The 22,581-nt window shown below is 38.8% G+C and overlaps 1 protein-coding gene across 2 annotated transcripts in view; it reads right to left on the bottom strand.

Moving 5' to 3' along the window:
* igfbp2a (insulin-like growth factor binding protein 2a) overlaps positions 1-20,012 on the bottom strand; it is a 48,822-nt gene extending 28,810 nt beyond the window's left edge. The window contains exons 1-2 of one of the 2 annotated variants that reach the window (XM_053638053.1): positions 19,063-20,008; positions 5,246-5,421 (exon numbers count right to left, since the gene is read on the bottom strand). In XM_053638053.1, the coding sequence (XP_053494028.1) occupies positions 5,246-5,421; positions 19,063-19,414 (528 nt within the window). In that variant the 5' untranslated portion in view covers positions 19,415-20,008. Of the gene's footprint in view, positions 1-5,245; positions 5,422-19,062 lie in introns of both variants that reach the window. The other variant, XM_053638054.1, reaches the window with a different exon arrangement.
* Positions 20,013-22,581: the final 2,569 nt, after the last annotated feature.

Below are 22,581 nucleotides of genomic sequence, written 5' to 3' on the forward strand. Positions count from 1 at the left end.
TGTGAGCCATGCCCTCAAACAGGTGGGTGAATATTTGGGTATTGAATTAAAGCAGCACTGTGCATATCATCCAGATAGTGGTGGGGTGGTAGAGAGAGAAAATGGGACACTAAAAATCAGATTGGGCAAATGCTGTTCTGAAACAGGCTTAGCATGGACTTAGCCCCTTTGGGATACTGTTTGGGAGACCTCCACACACAGGAATTTGACCTGTGACTGCTCCTCTTCCCGACGCTGCAGCATGTGATGATGCAATGTTAAATTACTGTGCAACCCTGTCTTCTGCTCTGCACTCTATCCACAAGTAGGTAAAGGCAGCGCTTCAAGCTCCAGCCACAGGCCCAGTGCATGATCTGAAGCCCTGAGAGTGGATCGTGATCAAGGACTTCCGCAGGACCAGGTGGAACAAGCCACGGTGGTCGTGGCCATTCTAGATCCTTTTCGTCACTTTTGGTAAAGGTCAGCCAGAGAGTCACGTGGATGCACACCAGCCACTGTAGGAGAGTGCCAGAGCCAAGCAATGAGCTGTGGAAGACGGGACTTCAACAGAAGGACTACAAAGTGATTCTCTATCAAGAGGCCTCTAGGAGGACTGATGCTCAACAAGCAACGATCTGCACACCCACACACCCACACACGACACACTGCATTCAAACACACATTCTCACACCAGTTCCTTGTGGTTACACAACACAAGACACCAAGCGGTATCTATTGTCTGTGAAATCACGGACACATAGTTTTTGGAGAAAATGTTGACGACACGGAAACTATACTCTTAGGAGGACTGAACTTCATTAGTGCGTAGTATATAGCCACGTGACCAGGACAGAGGTTAGACAACATGACTTTGCTACCTCACCTCTTACGCCCCAAAGCTCCCTGACCACAGACTACTGTTGCAGACTAGACACAAATCATTAGATGTCGACCTGCACATCCACTCATACATACAAACCTATTCCAAATCGTGCACCCTTCTCCTGGTATAGGTGGTATCTGTTAGTAAGCCCTGTCACAGAAATAAACTCACAAATCACTGGGACTATTCCCGACAACACTGGGGGTCCGGTGGGTAGACCCTTAAGCTGGAAAGATAAACCAAAGCGTGATATTGGAGTGTACTGTGTGGAAGACTTATTGATCAATCATGCCAATCACATCGTTGCGGCAGAAAGAGTGCATGACGCACACACTTTTACCCAAATTTGGTATTTAGCTGATCGTGGTGACGGGTCTAAGTGCCTAAGGCGACGTGATTTCAATAGGTCCCACATAAGCCCGTGAAGTTCTTTAGTAGACTATTGCTGCAGATTATATAACAATTAGTAGTTAAAAGCCCATATGCCAAGACATTGGCCGCCTCTGTAAACCGTTCTGTATCGTCTTTGGTCATAAGAATCATTGCCAACAATGCTACCCACACAACGTAACACATCCTCTCGTCATGCAGACACATAATGGTTATTCTATCATTGAACACATGCGGTCTGTGATACACAACCCTCCGCAGACTAGTGAGACAGGGTTTGATTGGCTGAACTCAGTACTCGGGGGATGGGGCTCGTATATATTAACCGTCTGTCTACCAATAGGTGCAATAATTCTTCTTGTCTTGCTCATTTTGCCTTGTATTGTTTCTCTCGTTTGGAGCAGTCTCTCATGCTCGTTGAAATCACTAATGCCCAAACCTGATGTTGACAAAGACTGATTACAATCCCTATGATGACCAACCTGACTTGTATCCTAAACCTGACTAGGTACTAGATCCTCCCAGCGACACTGACAATGACGACCCATTGACATCCATTTCACACCTATTGTAAATATTCCTTTGACCAGGATGACTCTCACCCTACATGAGATTGCTTGACCACAGGATACTTTATATACGCAAAAACAGCCTTAGCGCCCTCATTATGCCTGTTTTATGAAGAATTCAGTTGAACCGTGAAAGGATTCTGAAGCTCTGATGTATTCAAAGCATAGTAATTTCTCTGTTAATTTTAGTTATCATATTTTGCAATGATAAAAGGGGGAAATGTGATGGAAATAATAAATTTTTACTTTGTAATAGTTTTTTTCTTGCTCTGTTCATGTTCATCTGAGGATAACGTCAAAGAAGGTCATGTCACGTCATTTAGATTAGTACAGAATGTTTATCTGCTTACAGAGACACAAACATGTTTATCTGTTCAAGGTTCATCTGCACATCTTCTAAGAACCTGAAACAAAGCCTGTTTGAACTGCCTCAAACTGCTTCTTATCGGTACACAGAAGTGCATCATGCTCTGCGTTTCATATATATAGTAGCTGTTCAGCACAAGCGCCTCAGAGCGCTCTCATTATTCTATCCTGCTTTCTTCTATCCTGTATTAACCAACTTTCTGTAATAAACCTTTTTCACCTCAGAGGACGAGTCTGCGAGTGTTGTCTAATTTCCATGACAAACTCAAGTGCAACTGGATTATGCAGGAAGACAATGATCCAAAGCACAGGAGTAAGTCCTAGTACTAGAAGTAAGTGAAAGACTGATCTCCAGTTATCAGAATTGTTTTGTTGCATTTATTGCTGCTAAAGGTGGCACAACCAGATTTTAAGTTTCATTAGTTTTTTTTTTTTTTTTTTTATGAAACTTTATTTGCTTCAATAAAATAAATAAATAAATAAAAAACTGTATTGTGTGTTTACACAGAGTGCCTTTGTTTTATGTATTTCAGTTGAAGATCTAAAACTGTTTAGTATGACACACAAATTAGGAATTTTATTAATACGGCACAAGTTCATTCGCCTCTCTTACCAGGTTTGTCACCTTTAGGAAGAATCACCTTAAACCAGTTTCATGGTGGTAGGCAAATCTTCTTGTTTTATAGACTAATTATCTCTAACAATAGGGAAACTACTGAAAATAAGCATCTGGCCTGGTCTCAAGATTTAGGTGATAATATAACAGATGAGGAATGGCAAAGTATCTGTTTAAAAGCCCAAACCTAAGGTTTAAACTCCTGCAATACAAGTGTATGGAATACAAAATATGGAACCCCGTTATGGGATTTTTGAAGGAATCTGATCCAAAAAGTCTATTTTCTATGTAACCCATATATTATAAGATAGTGTTAAAGAAAAAAAAAAGAAAAAAACAATACATTACATTAGTGATAAACTAAAACATTGTGTGGCATATAATATCTTACCAATATTTCAATGTGATGACATTTGACGACAGTTGCACTGCCTGCGGAAAGAGCCTGCTACACTGATTGTTATAAAAATAGCCTGGTTTTAGTCTTATATTCCCTCCCATTTATACTGTATGTTCTGTTACAGACACTATATTTCTGTGAGGTGACCATGTACAGTTTTCTTTGACCATAATTTTCCCCCATTAAAAATCAGCTTAACAAAATGCAAAGAAAAAAATTATTTAGATTAAGGCTACAACTAACTATTTTCATAATCGAGTAATCGGCCAATTATTTTTTAGATAAAACGGATTAAAAACCATAAAATAGCTTTTTTGATTATTTTTAAATATTCCACAAACTGTTACAAATATAAACTTCAGACTTAAAAATCATTTTTATACATAATTATATAATTGTATATTATATAGTTTATAATAGTATTTATGCATTATTTTTCATGGAAGCACAAAAAACAACCGATAATTTAACTACAATCCCTGCACCTTATGGTTTCTGTTACACATCTTACACAGATCTTACTTGCGCTCCCACTGTTGATCACTGCATCTACACTATGAATGAGGAGCAACACGGCCTAATTACTAATAGATCACTTACAGATCGCTCCCGTTATAATAAACAACAGAAGTTACACTGCAAGCGTGCAAATAATATAATGACAAACTTGACTTAAACTGAACCTGTTAAGCAACTCTCACTAGTTTCCCCAACCCCTTGAACAGTGGATATAAACAAAGTTTGTGCTCTTGCATCACATTCATGCTTCTGACACAAATCATTTAGTGTTCTGTGTTTGCAGTGGCACCAGTGTGGCCAGTGGTGTATCCTGCATATGCCAACCTGTCCACTGTTGCATTTTCTGCAATGAAACGTTTCAGCAATAGTGTGATGACAAATGACTCTTGCAGCAAATCATTTAACCAAACAGACTCAATTAAATCAAGTCACTGAATAAACTCAAGACTTCTGAATAATGATGTCAGACAAGGGTAACCTGTGCCTCCAAATGTCTAATTCATCTGGGACTGATACCACGAAATAGGTTGAGGTACTCAAATAGCTTTGTCAAGTAGAAGATCCTACATCAGTTAATAGCGGTCACTAGCATGCTGCATTCACTCTGATCATCATTCTCTGTTGGTGGGCTATCAGCACTGCCAGAGTGGGCTCATTTTTCAAGTTTAGAAAATGAGAAGTAACTACTGAGAGTGCATCAGTACTACTGATGCCAAGGTTGGAATGGAAGTACTGCAGTGGCTTGCACAAAGCCCTGACCTGAATCTCAGTGAACACCTTTGGGATGAACTGGAAAGCGAACTACGCCCCTGGCCTACTTGACCGACATCAGTGCCTAAACCTCACTAATGTTCTTGTGGCTGAATGGTAAAATCCCCACGGCCGTGCTCCAAAATCTAGTAGAAAGCCTTCCCAGAAGGTTATTAAAACAGCAAAAGGGGACTAAATCTGCGGTCTGGTGTTCACACACCTCTGTTTATTTTATAGTGTATTTAGCAAATCCACACATCCATAATGTCAATTAAAAACATGTATTATTATTTATCGTAGCTAAGTGGTGACAACACCGTTTTACAGCATACATGTGTTTTTGGTTGAATTTAAATATAGGTTATGTAAATCAAAAGCTTTTTAAAGGGTTAAGTAAATGCTTTGTAGAAAACTCAGATCTACACCATCAAGGATGCCTGGGATGCAGTAAGCGTTCCAGTTCATCCCAAAAGTGTTCAGTGGGGTTGAAATCAGAGCTTTGAGCAGGCCACTTGAGTTTTTCCACTCCAACTTTAGCAAGCCATGTCTTCATGGACCTCGTTTTGTGCACAGGGACATTATCATGCTGGAACATGTTTGGGCATAGTCAGGTGTCCACAAACCTTTGACTATGTACTCTAAGTATACTTAGTGGACAGTTTATTAGGCAGACCTACCAGGTAATTTACATATTCTTTTTTTCACATATTCAGTTCCTGACTATAGCTTATTCATTACTTTGCACAATTTCAGTTGCATTTTCCATCACTTACCAGCTTGCTGCGTTGTGCTTTGGGCTCCTCTGTTTTATACTTCATCTTGGTCTTCATCTGCTGCCGGTGCTGGATGACCGCACTCTCTTTAGGGCCCATCCACTGGCTGTCCTTTGTGGGCCTTCTGATTGGAGGGACTTCAGTTTGTTCTGCTTCCGGCAGCTCCATCACCTCACCTGCCCCAAAAAAGAGCCAAAATGAGTGTTTAAAGGAGAGTAGGTAAATTAGCTACAAGTGGTCTTGTATGTACAGCCTACCAAAATCTTACAATTAAAATTGTATCATGTGAAAGTGGAGGAATACCACATTGAATTAACAGGTTTCCACTAAATGGATATTAAAAGGGACAGGTGTTTAGGTACTTTAGGTGTTGGCTCTTGTATGAACATTATGGAGGAAAATCAGGCCTGGCCAAAGTAGGCACACAACTGGCAGACAGGTTATTTCTTTATTACACAAAAACTAAATTCCAGGGGAAAGAAAATTGGCCAAGGGTGATGAAGGCATGAGGGAAAAACCTATTATTGCAAACCCAAAAAAATTTTGGCCCGTTTTTTCATGCTTTTCTATATTAGTCTATTGGACCAAATACTGAGCAGGAGAGAGCGGAATTATGCGACTTCTATGAAATGTGAATAATCTGATTCATTTACACTGTGGAATCACAGCCTTATCATTCACAAATCTTTTAGATGGGATTTCTCCCTCTAGAATATTTCTGACTGCTCTTCTTTTCATCCATTCTCAGAGCCTGACTACTTTTTAAATTGCATCTTTGAGTTGCAAACTTATTTGTGATTGAGATACCAAAATTTGATTGGAAAATAGCTTCAAATCAAAACAGCAAGGGCTAAAGGCAAAAAATTGAGATGACAAGGCAAGGTCAAAAACAGATCATCAAAAAATGGGAAAGCCTGGGCTAGAGGTTACAGACTCTCGCTCCCCTAAATGGGTGGCTCCCTAAGCCAAACACATCTTGTCCCCTTCTTCTCGGTCTGGATGCAGGACAATCAGAGTGCTCGAAGTGGAAGTTACCAGAGCAGGTCAAGAATGTCTTTTGCCGGAACCCAGGAGTGTTCCTTGAGCCTTCCCAGTCTGCCAGGTAATATAAGGTGATACCCAACTGCTTGGAGTTGAGGAGCATCTTGTGTACACAGGTGTGTCCTCAATCTCCAGTGGAGGGGATGGTTCAACTCCAGTCATCAGGTGAGTAGGTATGGAGATACATGGTTTGAGTAATTACATATGGAATGTGGGTGTGATTCTATATTGTGGGGGTCATTCTAGTTTATACAATACTGAATTCAAGTATTTCATCACTTTGAAGGGACTTTTGAAAGGCTTTAGTCAGAGTTCTCAGGTGAATCGTCAGACCCTCTGGCAAGGTTGCAGAGGTTGATGAGGGCACCTTAGGCTGTCTGCTAGGCTCTTATGTAGTTGGACGGCTCTTTGTAGACAGATGTGCGCTGCATCTCATCTAATTGTCTACCACTAGCACGTTAGATGGCTCTCCCGACCATGTAGACAGTGGCGATTGGTACTACAGCACACACATAAATGGAGTGAGGCCTATGGACAAGTGGATGAGGGAATTCTGGATATATACATCTAAGGGAGGAAACTTGTTCCAGTCATTCTGGTGATTGCAGGAGGAAGCCCTCAGGAACCTCCCTATATCTTGATTGAGTCTTTCTGTTTGGCCATTAAACTGGGGATGGTAATTTGACTGACACTGATAAGTCTTTTGCAAAAGACTTGCCATACCCAGGAGGTGAAATGAACACCACAATCTGAGACTATGTCCTCAGTCAATTCATATAGCCTGTAAACATCTCGCCAGAGATCTGACAAGATCTCAGCAGTTTCAAGGGCTCTGGGCAGGCTTGGTCAGGTGGTTGGCCTTGGAGAAGCAGTCAATGATGTATGGTGGTGTGACCCTGTGAATAATGCAAATCAGTGATAAAATCGATTGTAATATGTGACCAAGGTCATTGTGAAATGGGTAAAGGTTGCAGGGGGCCTGTGGGTAACTGTCATGAGTTATGGGTTTGGGCACAGACAGAGCAAGCATTAACATACTTTTTGACATCTTGTCTAAATGTTTCCCACCAGAACTTATTCTCTACTAGTCTCCCAGTCCTTGTGATGCCTGGGTGTCTTGGTGCATGAACTGACATGAATTCGTGAGAGGGCGTCAGCCTTACTATTCTTGGAACCTAATAGGTGAGCACAAAGTCTAAGTGAGTGAAGAATAGTGTCCACCTGGCTTGGAATGGGTTTAGTCGCTTTGCTGCCTAGAAACATTCAGGATTCTTGTGACCAGTGATGAAAACCATTGGGTATTTGGCTCTGTCCAACCAATGTTTTCACTCTGCCAAGGCTGCTTTGATTGCCAGCAACTTCCAGAGCTCCAACTCCACATTCTGAAGCATCCACCTCCACCATGAATTGCAGGCCATGATCAGGGTGGTGCAAGATGGGAGCGTTTTTGAACTATCATTTTCTGTTTAGGTTGGGGAACAGGTCAGAATGTAATTAATAACACAAATATGCAAGAATTCCCAGAGTACCTTACTTATGAAGGCCTGTTGACAAGCCCATATGGCATGACCAGGTATGACAGAAAACAAGTGTTTGGTCAATGTAGGTAAAATCGATGTTGGGTGAATGGGTAATTCTATCTGGTGCACAGCATGAAAAACATAGAACTTATAAGTAGTAAGGATAAGGAAGACCAAGGGGATCTAACAACATAATCATGGATTAAGACTTCTGCAGCTATAACATGTATGTGTTTCTGCCTAGATTTCAGTTGGTGATTTTTTCCTCAATTTTAGTTACATGAAACTAGGGTTGCACAATTAATCGAATATCGATCGCGATTACGATTTTGACTGCCCACAATTAAATGAACATGATCGACTGCGATATTGACGTTTAAAGTTCGTCCTCCGCTCATAGAAAACTCTGCTGTTTTCTCCACTCAAATCAAGTGCTTCCTACCCTTACAGCCAATCACATGCATTTAATATCAATGACATTAAGCTTAGTTCTCTATTTCCTTAGAAAGCTATTAGCCTTTTTCCTAAAATGGATCATGCTTGTGTTAGTCTACTTTTAATTAGGACTCTATTGTTTAAGATATTTAAAAATAAATATTTTATGCTTGTTTATTTATCAATTAACCAACAGTAGTTCTCATTGCTATTATTTTAATTCAATTAACAGTGACCATGAGCAGAGAGCTTACATTTAACTGTTTATGACTGACCTCCTGATTAAAGTTTAAACAAAAAAAGACTGGTATCTGGATCACTTTCAGTCGTAAAAATCAGTAATGAACACCATTAAAGTAAAGCGGTTTGCATCTGACGGGTAAATGAACTCACCCAATCACATTCTATATGAGATTATTCAGATATATACACAATATACACAGAGTGGTTCGAGAACTGACTCCAGCCCAGAACCATGACAGTGGAAAATGTCTAATAGTGTAGCTTTAAATATATTTAAGAGGAGCAGACTTCAAACACTGAACATTGATGTTTATTGTATTTGTTTACAAGGTGGAAGAGGTTAACGGTTGTTTTTTTGTATACAGTCTGTAAAATTAACTGAAAATATTACATTTAGTTTATCAGAAGGTAAATTAATTTGTCATGGCTCACACTATGTTCCTAAAGTCTTTCATAATTGACCAGCTGAAGTTTTCTCATGCCTACTTGTGTGTTATATTGTGGCACATTAATGTTACTATCTCTAAAAAAAAAAAAATTATAATAATAATAAAATAAAAAAACTTCAACTGTACTCCTAAATTTTTGTAATTAGGTTCACAAGTGCTCCTAAAAGAAACTGTCTTGCATCTCTCCTCCTGTAAACACTGTTATTGCCTTTTCTGCATACGACTGAATTGTTTTCATTTGGTTGCATATTGTTATATTTGATCACATATTTTCATTTGGTTGATGGCATTTTTATTTTTACTCATCCTATATTTTGGGTACAATTTTATTTATATTTTGCTTCTACGAGATGATGTACTTTAAGGATCAGTCTAATTTAATCAAAGATTTGTACATTAGCAGGAATGTAGCACAGCATGGAGATGAAAGCAGCGGTCTGTTTATTTAAATGTGAAAGTGCAATAAAAATATGTTGTCCCTAAAATCAATGAATAATCGTGATAAATAATCAAGATCTCAATATTGATCAAAATAATCGGGATTATCATTTTGGCCATAATCGTGCAGCCCTACATGAAACCACAACAGACATGGTTGGCAAATCCCAAATAGTCTGTTGCTCAGTAGGTGTGTTAAGTTGTGCGTGTGGTATGGAAGTATAATAGTGCCAAATGTTCTCAATGCAAAATGGCATGTTGAATTACATAAATTGAATAAAAACAGTTTCCCCAACCCCTTGCACAGTGTAGCATTTTGGATATAAACATAAGTTTGTGCTCGTGCAACACTGTCGTGCTTCCGTGCTACACAAGCTTCACTTTGTAAAGTTTGCAGGTTACAGTCTTCTTCGTGGCATTTAATATAAAAAGCTCCCATGCCTTAGCAGACTTGGGTCGCATACTTTTTTCTGCTGTCAATTTATGATTACGCCTTCAGCTGATGGTGACTGAGGTCATGTTAGGCATAAAATGTAATGCTGACAAACAGTAAACTGAAGAAATGCATTTTTGTTGACTCTTGGTATTCTGCTAAAGCTAGTGGCGTCGCATTATGTGCATTTGACATCACGGGCCATCGACTGGGAAATGGCTTATATTAATGCTAGTGCCCCATTTGAGATGATACTACCCATCTAATATTCATACACTAAAGGGTAGAGTATATAGTGCATAGTGTAAGTGTATAGTATGTCATTTGGGACACAACTTTGGTCTGTACTCTCCGATGCGTGTTTTCAGAACAGAATTAATGCAATGAGTAAATGTGCCCCATGCCACGCACAGACCAACTAATCGATAATGAGATTCATTGACAGCGATCAATTATTATCGATTAGTTGTTGCAGCTCTACAGTCTGCAGCTTAAGTAACTACATGTTCTCCATTAACAGGAAAATATTGGAAATTGTGTGAGAACCCACTTTCATGGTACCCTGACTATCTTCACCTGTAGCTTTCTTTTGAGATGTATTCAGCCTTTAAACTGAGCACCTACAGAACTTGGGTTCATGCGAAAAAAAAAAAAATTTCAGTGTATATTGCTACTTTCTAGGCAAATCAATATTTCTAGTGTAAAAGTTTTATACAGCATAAAGTCTATTTTCAGCTCTGGTTTAGACTTACAAACATACATTTCTATTTTCCAAAAATGTATTCCAAAAATTGCTACTGGTGTGGCTATTGGTTCAAATTTAGCTTAAATTTGAAGTTCAATTAATGGTTAGTCAAATCAGCTTCGTGTCTGACATGTACACATTGTTTATTATTTTTCTTTACAGTACAAAATTGGACCTATATTTGATCCGATTTTCAAAATAGCTGTAAACCACTTTTCATGAGCACATATTACATGTAACTTGATTTTTGTGTTTATGATTATGTCGAAAGTCACACAGACAATGCTAACATGGCGGATGTAGTATGTCTGGGATTCTAGTCATAATACACACACATACTGATTAGTACGTACTTCCTCAAATGCAGTACGTACAGGCATAGTATGTGATTTTGTCACATAATGTCAAAGGACATTAGTGTTGCTGTCATTTCTCTTTGTCTAACGTTAGGAAGCTAGTTAGCTGCAGCAAAACAATAGTTAATTTATTAGCTAGTTACCTAGGCTAAGCAATGCTGAATGGTAGCTAGCTAGCTGGCTAATTAGTTAGGTTTCACACATTAGTTTACAGTTGGCAGTTCAGGGAAGTAAAATATAGCACCGGACACTTAAAACAAATGTTTGGTCATGTCACACAGCATCAGTGTATTTGTCTTGTTTTTTCAGTAAAAAATATATAAACATCTTTAAAAATGAATAAATTCATCTGAGAACCAAACTGCAAAGGATTTAGTGTATTTTACTTTTCTTTTCGAAGATTTACTACAAAATACACAAAAACCTTCTTAATATCCAATGTATGTTTGCTTTTCATGTTAATTTGTATTTTTAAGATTTTGATTTTTTTGGTGTTGTGTGTAACATCAGACAGCTAGACAGAGCCATGCGCAAACTTCATGATGTTAAATGTAAAGTTTATTTATTTAATTGTTGATCTAATTCTGATTGCTTAATCTAATGAACGTGTAACTTATGTTGCCTTTTTTGTCTTTCTTAAATTTGCTGATGACGGTGGTGGAAGAAGTAAACCTGTTTTCAAGTGGAGAAGTTGATCAGAAGTTGAAAAATGCATCCTTTTTTTGGTTACAAATTATTTTTTTAATGATAGTGTTCTTGCAAATTGTTAGCTATGAAAAGGTTATGGGTTTTTTTTTTTTTTTTAAATTAAATGATACAAAACAGTAATTATTTCCCAAGATTCATGGCTTGTTATTTTATGCAAACAATGGATCAACAAAAATGGATTTTGTGCTCATTATTTATTCATATAAACTGATTTGTTTTATTTATATATGATTAATGATGAACTAATTTATGAATATTTAAAATAAATTATGAAAATTGAGGTTAAGAGAATCTTATGGGAATGTTCAGAGAACATTATGGGAATGTTCAGAGAACGTTAGGAGGACATTCTACAAACCTAAAAACAACATTCTATTTCTGTAAAGAAAACTTTCCTGGCTAACCAAAAATAAATCTTAAAAATGTATGTCCTGGGAAGCAAAAACTAACATTTCCAGAACATTCTGGGAATCAAAAATTGTTAGCTAGGTTACACTGTAACAATAGAAAAGGACAGTACAAATCATCTTGACTATAGAATTGACCTGGGCTTCCTGTTGGTGTGAATACATCAAAAGCGGAATGGCATGTTAGCATCACCTGTTAAACAGGTGTTTAAACATTTGGGTATATTCAGAATAGACTTTTTGGTGTGAACAAAGGAGATTTTTGAGGACCTCAGAAAAAGAGTTGTTGATGCTCATCAGGCTGGAAAAGTTATAAAATCATCCCTAAAGAGTTTGGACTCCCCAATCAACAATCAGACAGATTATGTACAAATTGAGGAAATACAATACCACTGTTACCCATAAGGAGTGGTTGACCAACAAAGATCACTCCAAGAGCAAGACGTGTAATAGTCCATGAGATCACAAAGGAACCTAGGGTAACTTCTAAGCAACTAAAGGCCTCTCAAACATTGGCTAATTTTAATGTTCATGAGTCCAATGAACATTGCTGCCTGTCTGCAGTTTGCTAAAGATCACATGGACAAGCCATAAGGCTATTGGAAAAATATTTAATGGATGGATGAGACCAAATTAGAACTTTATGTTCTGAGAAAGGAAAACACTGCATTCAAGCATAAGAACCTTATCCCAGATGTGAACATGGTGGTGGTTGTATAGTGGTTTGGGCCTGTTTTGCTGCTTCTGGGCCTGCATGGCTTGCCATCATTGACAGAACAATGAATTCTGAATTATTCTAGAGAATTCTAAAAGAAAAAGTCAGGACAACAGTTCATGAACTGAATCTCAAGAGAAAGTGGATCATGCAGTAAGACAACGACCCTAAGCACACAAGTCATTCTACCAAAGAATGGTTAAAGAAGAATAAAGTTAATGTTTTGGATTGGCCAAGTCAAATTCATGACCTTAATTCAATAGAAATGTTGTGGAGGGACCTGAAGCAAGCAATTCATGTGAGGAAACCGACTAAACTCCCAGAGTTTAAGCTGTTCTGTACTGAGGAATGGCAAAAAATTCCTCCAAGCCGTTGTGCTGGACTGATCAACACTTACCAGAAATGTTTAGTTGCAGTTATTGCTGCACAAGGGGGTTACACCAAATATTAAAAACATAGGTTTGGATCATTTTCCTCAATAAATAAATGACCAAGTATAATATTCTGTATATTTAAAAAAAAATGGATTAGATCCTCTTTATCTACTTTTAGGACTTATGTGAAAATCTGATGTTTTAGGTCATATTTATTCATAAATGTAGAAGATTCTAAAGGGTTCACGAACTTAAAACAAGTAAAAAAGTAAAACAAGGCCCAGCCCAACAGGGTTGATTAACAAGCATAAGAACCAAATCTGATTGCATATGAGGTAAGGTTACTCAGCAGTTCAGACTTTTGATCTTTTCATCTTTTGATCTAAGTAGGCGTGGCGGATCATAGAAAACCAAAAGTTCACTTAGGAACTGTGGCGCGAGACCGTTTAGTGCTTTATTAGTCAATAATAGTATTTTATAATCAATGCGAGATTTCACTGGGAGCCAATGCAGTGTTGATAAGATCGGGGTGATGTGGTCGCATCTTCTGGTTCTAGTTAGGACTCTAGCAGCTGCATTCTGGACTAAATGGAGTTTGTTTATGCTCCTAATGGAACATCCAGACAGTATGGCATTACAATATTCTAGCCTAGAGGTGACGAAAGTATGAACTAAAATTTCTGCATCGTGTTGTGACAATATATTTCTTATCTTAGCAATATTTCTGAGTTGAAAGAAGGCCATCCTAGTAATATTATCTACATGAGCATCAAATGGTAGACTGGAGTCAATAATCACTCCAAGGTCTTTTACCGCTGCACATGATGAAACGTAAAGTCCATCCAGGGTTACTGTGTAATCAGAAAGCTTACTTCTAGCTACACGTGGTCCTAGTACAAGTACCTCTGTCTTATCAGAATTAAGTAAGAGGAAGTTGATAAGCATCCAACATCTAATGTCTTTTACACATTCACATACAACTTTATTAAGCTGCTGTCTGTCGTCTGGCTTTTCTGAAACATACAACTGTGTATCATCAGCATAACAGTGGAAGCTAATTCCATGTTTATGAATAATTTGACCAAGAGGTAGCATTTATAATGTAAAAAGCAGTGGGCCTAAAACAGAACCTTGTGGAACACCAAATTTAACCTCGGTATGCGTGGAGAAGTCGCCATTTACATCTACGAACTGTTAACGATCGGTCAAATAAGACCTGAGCCAGGAGAGGACTGTTCCCTTAATGCCAACAACATTTTCTAATCTATCAAGGAGAATAGTATGATCTATAGTTTCAAAAGCTGCACTAAGGTCAAGTAATACAAGCAACGAGACACAACCCTGATCAGAGGCCAGTAGTAGGTCGTTAACTACTTTAACTAACGCTGTCTCTGTGCTGTGATGAGGTCTAAACCCCGACTGATACATTTCATGAATGTTGTTCCTTTGTAAGTACGAGCATAGCTGCTGTGCTACAACCTTTTCTAATATCTTGGAGATGAAGGGGAGATTTGATATAGCTGGACATTTGAGAGGGGTCAAGGTCAGGTTTTTTAATCAGGGGTTTAATAACTGCTAATTTAAATGATTTACGTACATAGCTAGTGCTAAGGGAAGAACTGATTATATTTAGAAGGGGTTCAATTACTCCAGGACAAATCTGTTTAAAGAAACATGTAGGGAAAGGATCGAGTATGCAAGTTGATGATTTCGCTGAAGAGATTAATGAAGCTAGTTTGGTCTCTCTAAGAGGAGTAAAACATTCTAATCATTGATCAGATATTGCTATATTATCATCTACAGGGTTAGTTATAGAACTGCCTGGTTTTAATTTAATAGCCTGAATTTCACATCTAATATTTTCAACTTTTTCATGAAACAATTCATGAAATCTTCGTTGCTATGTAGTGATTGAGTGCTTCTTTCTGTGGTGGTTTTATTCCTAGTTAATTTTGCTACTGTGTTGAATAGAAATCTCAAATTGTTTTTGTTTTCTTCTATTAAGGTGGAGAGATAGACTTTTCTAGCATCACTAAAAGATTGTCTATAGTTCAGTAAGTTCTCCTTCCATGCTGTTTGAAATATTACCAATTTGGTTTGACGCCATTTATGTTCCAATTGTCGAGTGGTCTGTTTTAAGGTACGCGTTTGATTTGATCGTTATACCAGGGTGCTAGCTTTTTCTCTCTAATTATTTTTCTTTTGAGTGGAGCCACTCTATCTAGCGTGTAGCGGAGCGTTGACTCTAAGCATTCAGTCGCCTGATCGAGTTCTATCGGATCAGACGGTGATCCAAATCTAAGTGACGTCTCTGGGAGGTTATTGATGAAGCTCGGTGCAGTAGCTGGCATGAAGGTACGTTTTACGTGGTAGCGAGGCAAGGTGCAAATATTATGATCAATACGTATTTTGAAAGAGATAAGATAATGGTCTGAGACAACTTCAGACTGCGGAAAAATTACAATATTTTCTATATTTAATTTGTATGTTAGTATGAGGTCAAGAGTGTGACCTCCATTATGAGTGGGTCCTATTACATTCTGATTAACACCTTCTGAATCTAAGATGGACACAACCGCCTGTTCTCAGTGGTTATCAAAATTAATATTAAAATCACCAACAATTAATGCTTTATCTACAGAAGCAACCAGGTTTGAGATAAAAGCCTCTGGCTTGCTCATTAGGGATAAATTTATCAATTTAAAATGTATATCCTGAATTTACTGTGTACGTTTCTGTAAAGCTGCTTTGTGACAAATGTCCATTGTTAAAAGCGCTATTGTCATGTATTGCCAGAGGGAGCTCTGGACTTAAGTTCCCAGCAGCCACTGCACCTCTGCATCACAGTCACATGACCACCTGCACCTGATCCTTATTCCTGTTAACGTGCACCTGTGTGAATGTAATCAGTTTGCTCCACATTCTTTGTCTTGCTTTGTTCCTCCTCTGTTGTCAGGTTATGCTCTCTTGCCTTGTATGTATTGTATTTTTATGTTGTGTCCTCATCTTTATTAAAACTTTAAATCTGCACGTGCATCCGTCTCTGAAGTCTCCATAACTGTGACAGCTATACAAATAAAACTGAACTGAATCAAAATATGTGGCCAATGATCCACTGTGGTGACCCCGAATGGGAGCAGCCGAAAGAGAAAAAAAACATTGAGGTTCACACTCTAGTAGTTTGATACCAAAATTGTGAAGCTAGGGCAAAAATCCTAAGTCAAGTTCTCAAAAGTAGGTTTTGTATATTAAGCAACTTATCAAAAAATGTGCATGGGCAGAACTAAATGGTCCAAAAGGCAATAAAGGGGGCAAGGAGACAAAGCAAGGGAAAAAAATAAGTTTTACTGTACCCCTCATTTTACAAAAGATATGCTTGTTTTCACGTGCAAAAACATGAATAGTGCCTCCAGAGGCCAAGATCAGTGAGACAATAGGGGGTCCTTAGAGGGAACATAATTTCAAGTTTCATGAGAATAGCTCAGTGTTTACCTTGTCAAATGCCTGCTGAAAGGTGACTGGCCAATGGCAGCCAGGTTTTTAAGTAACCAGGACTTTGTCAAAAATCCACTTGCAGATTAGCATATAATATAATATATATATATATATATATATATATATATAGAGAGAGAGAGAGAGAGAGAGAGAGAGAGAGACATTCATATATACACACACATACACACAGTATATAGATGCAGTATACCAAGTTTCAACTCGATCAGATGTTATCTAACCTTAGCCCGGCTCCTTATGCATGACTACACATCAAACTTTGTAAATGACCTCAGAATCTTGCCCTGTAAATAAAACAAATCCATGAGACACATGAGTTAAAGCTGTATGAGTACATTACATTCTGCCTCACTGATTTGCTGTGAATTTGAATTGATTGACATGTGACAACCATATTCTTTACAAATCTCAGCATGTTTTTGATAATTATTGAGGGTCACACTCTGCTGGGTAGCTTGACACCAAAATTGTGAAGATAGGACAAACATCCTAGGACAAGTCCTCAAAAGTAGGTACTTCATAGTATTATAAAAATTAGCTAATCAAGTGGGTTGAGCTAGATGGTTCTGAGGGATTTTTTTTGTTTGGAAGAAGACTAGGAATACATTGCAAAAATACATTTTAACTGTAGAACTTCTGGAATTCAACATATGAGTCAAAGCATAAAATTATCAGGCTAATCTCTCTTCCCTGATAAGCGAGAGGGAGTACTACATACTGACCAAGTTTCATATCTGTAGGTCCAATGGTTTAGTCTGCACAATCAGTTTTGCAGAAGAAGAAGAAGAAGAAGAAGAAGAAGAAGAAGAAGAAGAAGAAGAAGAAGAAAATCCTAACAAAAATAACAGGGTTCCTGTATCTTCGGTGCTTGGACCACAATTACTGAACACTGAGTGTAGAACCTTTAATAACCTTAAAACCAAAACCTTGCAAAAATCTTTTAGTATTGTTCCACTTTCATTTGTCATTTTGTCCCAAACAGAAGGAATAAGTAAGCATGCTGACATCATAGTTCAGACTTGTTGCTATGAGCCATCTTAGGCTTACTGAGAGATAAACAATAAATCAAGCCACTACATGAATGCAGGAGGAACATTTGTTACTACCTGATATGCAAAACACTGATGGTCTACACTTACATGCATACAGTTGTCATCTTTAGCCTGGTCCTGCAAAAAGCCATGTGAGGGGATCATGCAAAAACAGACCTCTACAAATTCTGCTGAGCTCCTCGGTTCTGCTAATGCCTCCTGTACACCCACACATCACTGCCAGGCTTACACAGCTCAAAAACATTTGTGACATTGTTTGTGCTATCTCCAAGCTGCAGGGAGCTTGCAAGTTTATTTTGGAGCCCGGTGCAGTGAGATTTTTGGCATACAAGTTGTTGAACCACCAATCAGGGATGCTAGCCATACCTGCTCTTAAAGAGAGCAAGGGGATTATTTGGGACTATTTTCAGTCTGTCGGGCAACCTCTCTCATCAGACCTCTGAATAGACCTCCTAAATGGGTAATTTATTTTTGAGCTGCTCTACCAGGTGGCCAGGGGCTGTGTGAGGCCTGTTTTATTTGTCCAAGGATGACCATTGGTTCCTCTTTATGTAAGATGAGACCTGTTTACAAGAACAACCAAACAAGCACAATAAATGTTTTTGACCCCTTTCAGCTCTTCAGTGATCACATCAACAAAATAGTGTTATACTGAGAGTCTTTCTTTATATATTATGTGTAAAGTGATTAAGAAAAAAATCTCACTACAATAAATGAACACAAGTACAAAGTGTTGTCAAACTGAAAATAAATAAATAAATATAAGCAGCACTGACATAACTCGTTATTTTCACCATTTTTAAAAATAAAGAATAGGCATTTCTTTCCTTTAGAAACCTCATGAGTACTATCCTCTCCAAGAGTCAATTTGAAAGGCAGACAACGTGTCAGTTCTATTACAATAATGAGATGCAGAGTAAGACCTGAAAGTGCAAAAATGCCCTTTTGCACCACATTTCTACCAAATGTTCCAACAATAATTTGATCCAGTCTGTCTTTCCCATGAAATGTGCTTATTTCTTCTCTTACTCTGACATGTCTTAAGCTACAGGGCACACTGAGAGAGATTTCTCGCAAACCACACTCCTTTAACACCCACTGTGAAAAATTTACAGCCAGAAAGGGTCAAGGAGCGAAGTCCACCTTTCTAATCAATCTCTATCTTTTGCTATAGAAATAAACAAGAATATATTCAAACAGCAAAATATGATAGTAGACAATGTGTGTGTGTGTGTGTGTGTGTGTGTGTGTGTGTGTGTGTAAGTTTTAGAAAAAAGCGAGTCTTGTACACACTATTAAAGTCGTGCAATGAATCCTGGCGCAAAATCGGCGAATCCATGCATACATCTCGAATTTATGTAGAATTGATAGATGGGTGGAAGACTCACCGCTAAGTTCAGCGCTCAACGTGCTGGGCTCAGAGTCCGCTCTGAGTGCGCAGCGACCGAGGCCGCGCACTAGCTGATCTAGCGGCAGCTCCGAGTCCGGCTCGGGGTAACAGCGGAGGCCGCTGGCGCAGCGCGGTGTGTACACACCACACAGCTCTCCGGCCCGGCGTGCACAGATTGGGCAGCAGCCGCAGCCCGGCTCACGCACGATCTCGCCGCAGTTCTCTGCAGTGAGAGTGGGACACGCCGCCTGGTGCTCGGCGCTGCAGCTTGGGCAGCGGAACACGAGCTCGGCACGCGAGGCGTCCGCAAACCCCAGCAACAACAGCAACTCCAGCATTACGTACGACATTGTAATTGGGTATTTTGCACTCCTCCGTCGGCTTCAGGTAAAGAAAGTGGCAACAGAAGCGCGCTCGCAGACAGTGTCCAATCGGTGCTCGTGTAGCGCTGACATCATACCACAACATCCTGAGAGGATCGCGCGCATCTGGGTCGATATAAAAATGCGCGCAAGCTGCTTCGTTTCTGTAGGCAGAAGCATAACAGGGACATGGGGACATGTGCACTTTTCCTCCGTGATCTGCGGCAAGTGATTCTGTCTGACACGTTTATATGGCCTGAATTGACCCTGTATTAGACAATCACTAATGTCTGAGATAAAAAAAAAAATAAAGAAGGGGGGGCATTTTTTACATTAATAGCAAGTTGAGGTATTGGTAATTGCAGTGTTTTTCAACCTTTATTGAGCCACGGCACATTTTTTTACATTGGAAAATGTTACAAAATGACACTCTGTAGCCTAATACAGTATATATAATTACAATATAGTTTCTCAATTTATTTATACTCACTCAGTGTGAAACCTGGGCCTGTTTAGATGAACACAAAGCCGATATCCTGGCAGGAATTGAAGAAAGACACACACGAAGCTCGTCTTCAACAGTTCTCAGTCTCTCTCTGTTTTTAGTTTTTTATAGCAGTTAGGCTTGAAAAGCTCAGCTCACACAGATATGTTGTGGAAAATGGGAGCAATGTCAAAACAGCTTTGTTGGCCAGAATGGGGAACTCCCTGGCAGCAGACAACCAAAAACTGTCCAAAGGAAGATAAGCAAATCTTAGCTTTAAACCACGATCTTGTTTAAATTCAGTTAGTTCCTCCTGCTCCTGTAAACTCATGTCCTTTCCAACAACTGATGCTGAGCTGTAGGGGTCCCTAACCCGGTCAAGGCATTCGGTGGAGGCTGAAGAGAAATAAAATGACAACTTCTCCTCAAGAGTTTTCAGATGTTTACCTATTACCTCGCACAGTGCAGCAGTGTGATCTTGCCATTTCTCTGTGATGGGAACATCAGGGTTGGCACTTTGCACATGTTGTTGCCAGAGGTGCACCTTTAAACGGAATCCATTAATTTTATCTGTGCTTGTAAGCACATTTTCATTTCGGCCTTGCGTCCGTGTGTTCAGTTCATTAAGATAATGAAATATATCTGCCAGGTATGCCAGCTTTGCACACCACTCATCACTTGCAAACAGATTTGAGTAATCGGACCTCTCATTTATCAGAAACACGTTTATCCTCCCGCAGCTCATACACACGGGCCAGCACCTTGCCGTGCGACAACCATCGGACCTCCGTATGGAGCAATAAGGCTTTATACTCCGCTCCCATTTCCTCACACAAAGATTGAAATATACGACTTTTCAAAGGTCGTGTCTTTACAAAGTTCACTATGCGCACAACATCATCCAACACAGGAACTAGTTTTGCTGGTAAAGTCTTTGCAACGAGGGCCTCACAGTACAAAAAACAGTGCGTAACAATAAGATTTGGGTTTCTTTCCTTCACTCTGCTAACGAAGCCTTTGGTGCGCCCAACCATGGCTGCAGCTCCATCAGTGCAAATACTTGTGCAATTTTCCCACGTAAGTACTCCCTGGTCAAGATATTCCGATGTGACCCAAAAAATTTCCTCTCCTGTTGTTTTGTTCTGGCAGTGCCTTGCAAAATAGGAAGTTTTCGCTAATGACATCTCCATCCACAAAACGCACTTTGTCCAATAGCTGAGAATGTCCACTAATATCCGTAGACTCATCAAGTTGCAACACAAATTTCCTACTGATGTGTATCCGAGCATCTCGTTGACAATGGCTTTGCAGGCAGGTAGTATTAATGTCTCTGCCACAGTGTGGGACTTTTTACATTTAGCTACAAGTTCAGCAACTAGGTAACTACCTTTGAGGGCTCTCATTTACCTTTGTGGTTTTTCTCATAAAAGTTGCCTGTTTCTCTGTGTTTTCACACAGGCAAACAAAATAGTCCATCTGTTTGTTTTGAAGCGAAGGGTGTTTTGTTTGGAGATGGCGTTTAAGCTTGCTTGGCACCATGGCGCTGTTGGACAGCTTCTCGCCACACATCAAGCATAATGGAGTCGGTGTTGTCTCATCCCCGTTGAAAGTAAATCTGAACGAAAGATAGCTTGACACTCGACAATGTCATATTATTTGCAGATAATAATTAATAAATGTTAATTAAAAAAAATAATTTTAAGACTAATTAAGTGAAATTGGATAATTTCTCACGGCACACCTGACGATCTCTTACGGCACACTAGTGTGCCCCGGCACAGTAGTTGGAAATCATGGGTCATTGGACTGACTGAATAGTGACCCAACCAGTCACAATTAAGTTTAGTGGGACTGTGTAAGAACGAATTCTTTGGACGAAGTCATTGGCAGTTTTATGAGAACATTGAGACTTTCTCGTAAAGTTTTGAAGGAGTTAATTATCTGAATTAGCTATATTAGCTAGCAAACTGGAACTGACAAAAATATGAAAATTTTTATCATTATTGTATAAAATGATATTACCTAGGAATAATTGTAATAAAATATTACATAAGCACACCTAAAGTGAGTCTAAATGCACAGACCGCTACTAGTTTAACGGCATTGTAACAAAGCTGCTATATTGGCTAGGGTTAGTGAATGCTATTGAACCTACAAGTGTATTTATTTATTTCCTACGAAGAGGCAGTGATCTCATAGGAAGTTTATGTGTGGACAAGAGAAATGGTCTCACAATAATATGGCATATACATCTGGCTCACACTGACAGTGTATAACAGTTGTATGCAAATGTTTGTGCACCCCTGGCCAAATGACATATTTGACTTTTTTATTATAATAAAAAAAGTACACTAAAGGATGTTTGTTTTTACAGCATTATTACAGATTTTCTTACGGTTACTATCATTTTCAAAAGGTGTCACTGTAGATTTGTAATGCTTTCTGATAAATATATAATTGTGGTAATAATATTACAGTCTTTTATAACTTTCTGTAAATCTGAATACAGTCATTAACTACACCAACTTCAGCTTTGCTACTGCTCTATTTTGTGTCATATTCAAAGCATGTAATCGTGTTTATTATTATTATTATTATTATTATTATTATTATTATTATTAGGGGGCCAAGCACTGAAGGTGCATAGACACTATTGTTATTCTACCTTTTC

Source organism: Ictalurus furcatus, chromosome 12 (genome assembly GCF_023375685.1).
Source record: "Ictalurus furcatus strain D&B chromosome 12, Billie_1.0, whole genome shotgun sequence".
Taxonomy (NCBI): domain Eukaryota; kingdom Metazoa; phylum Chordata; class Actinopteri; order Siluriformes; family Ictaluridae; genus Ictalurus; species Ictalurus furcatus.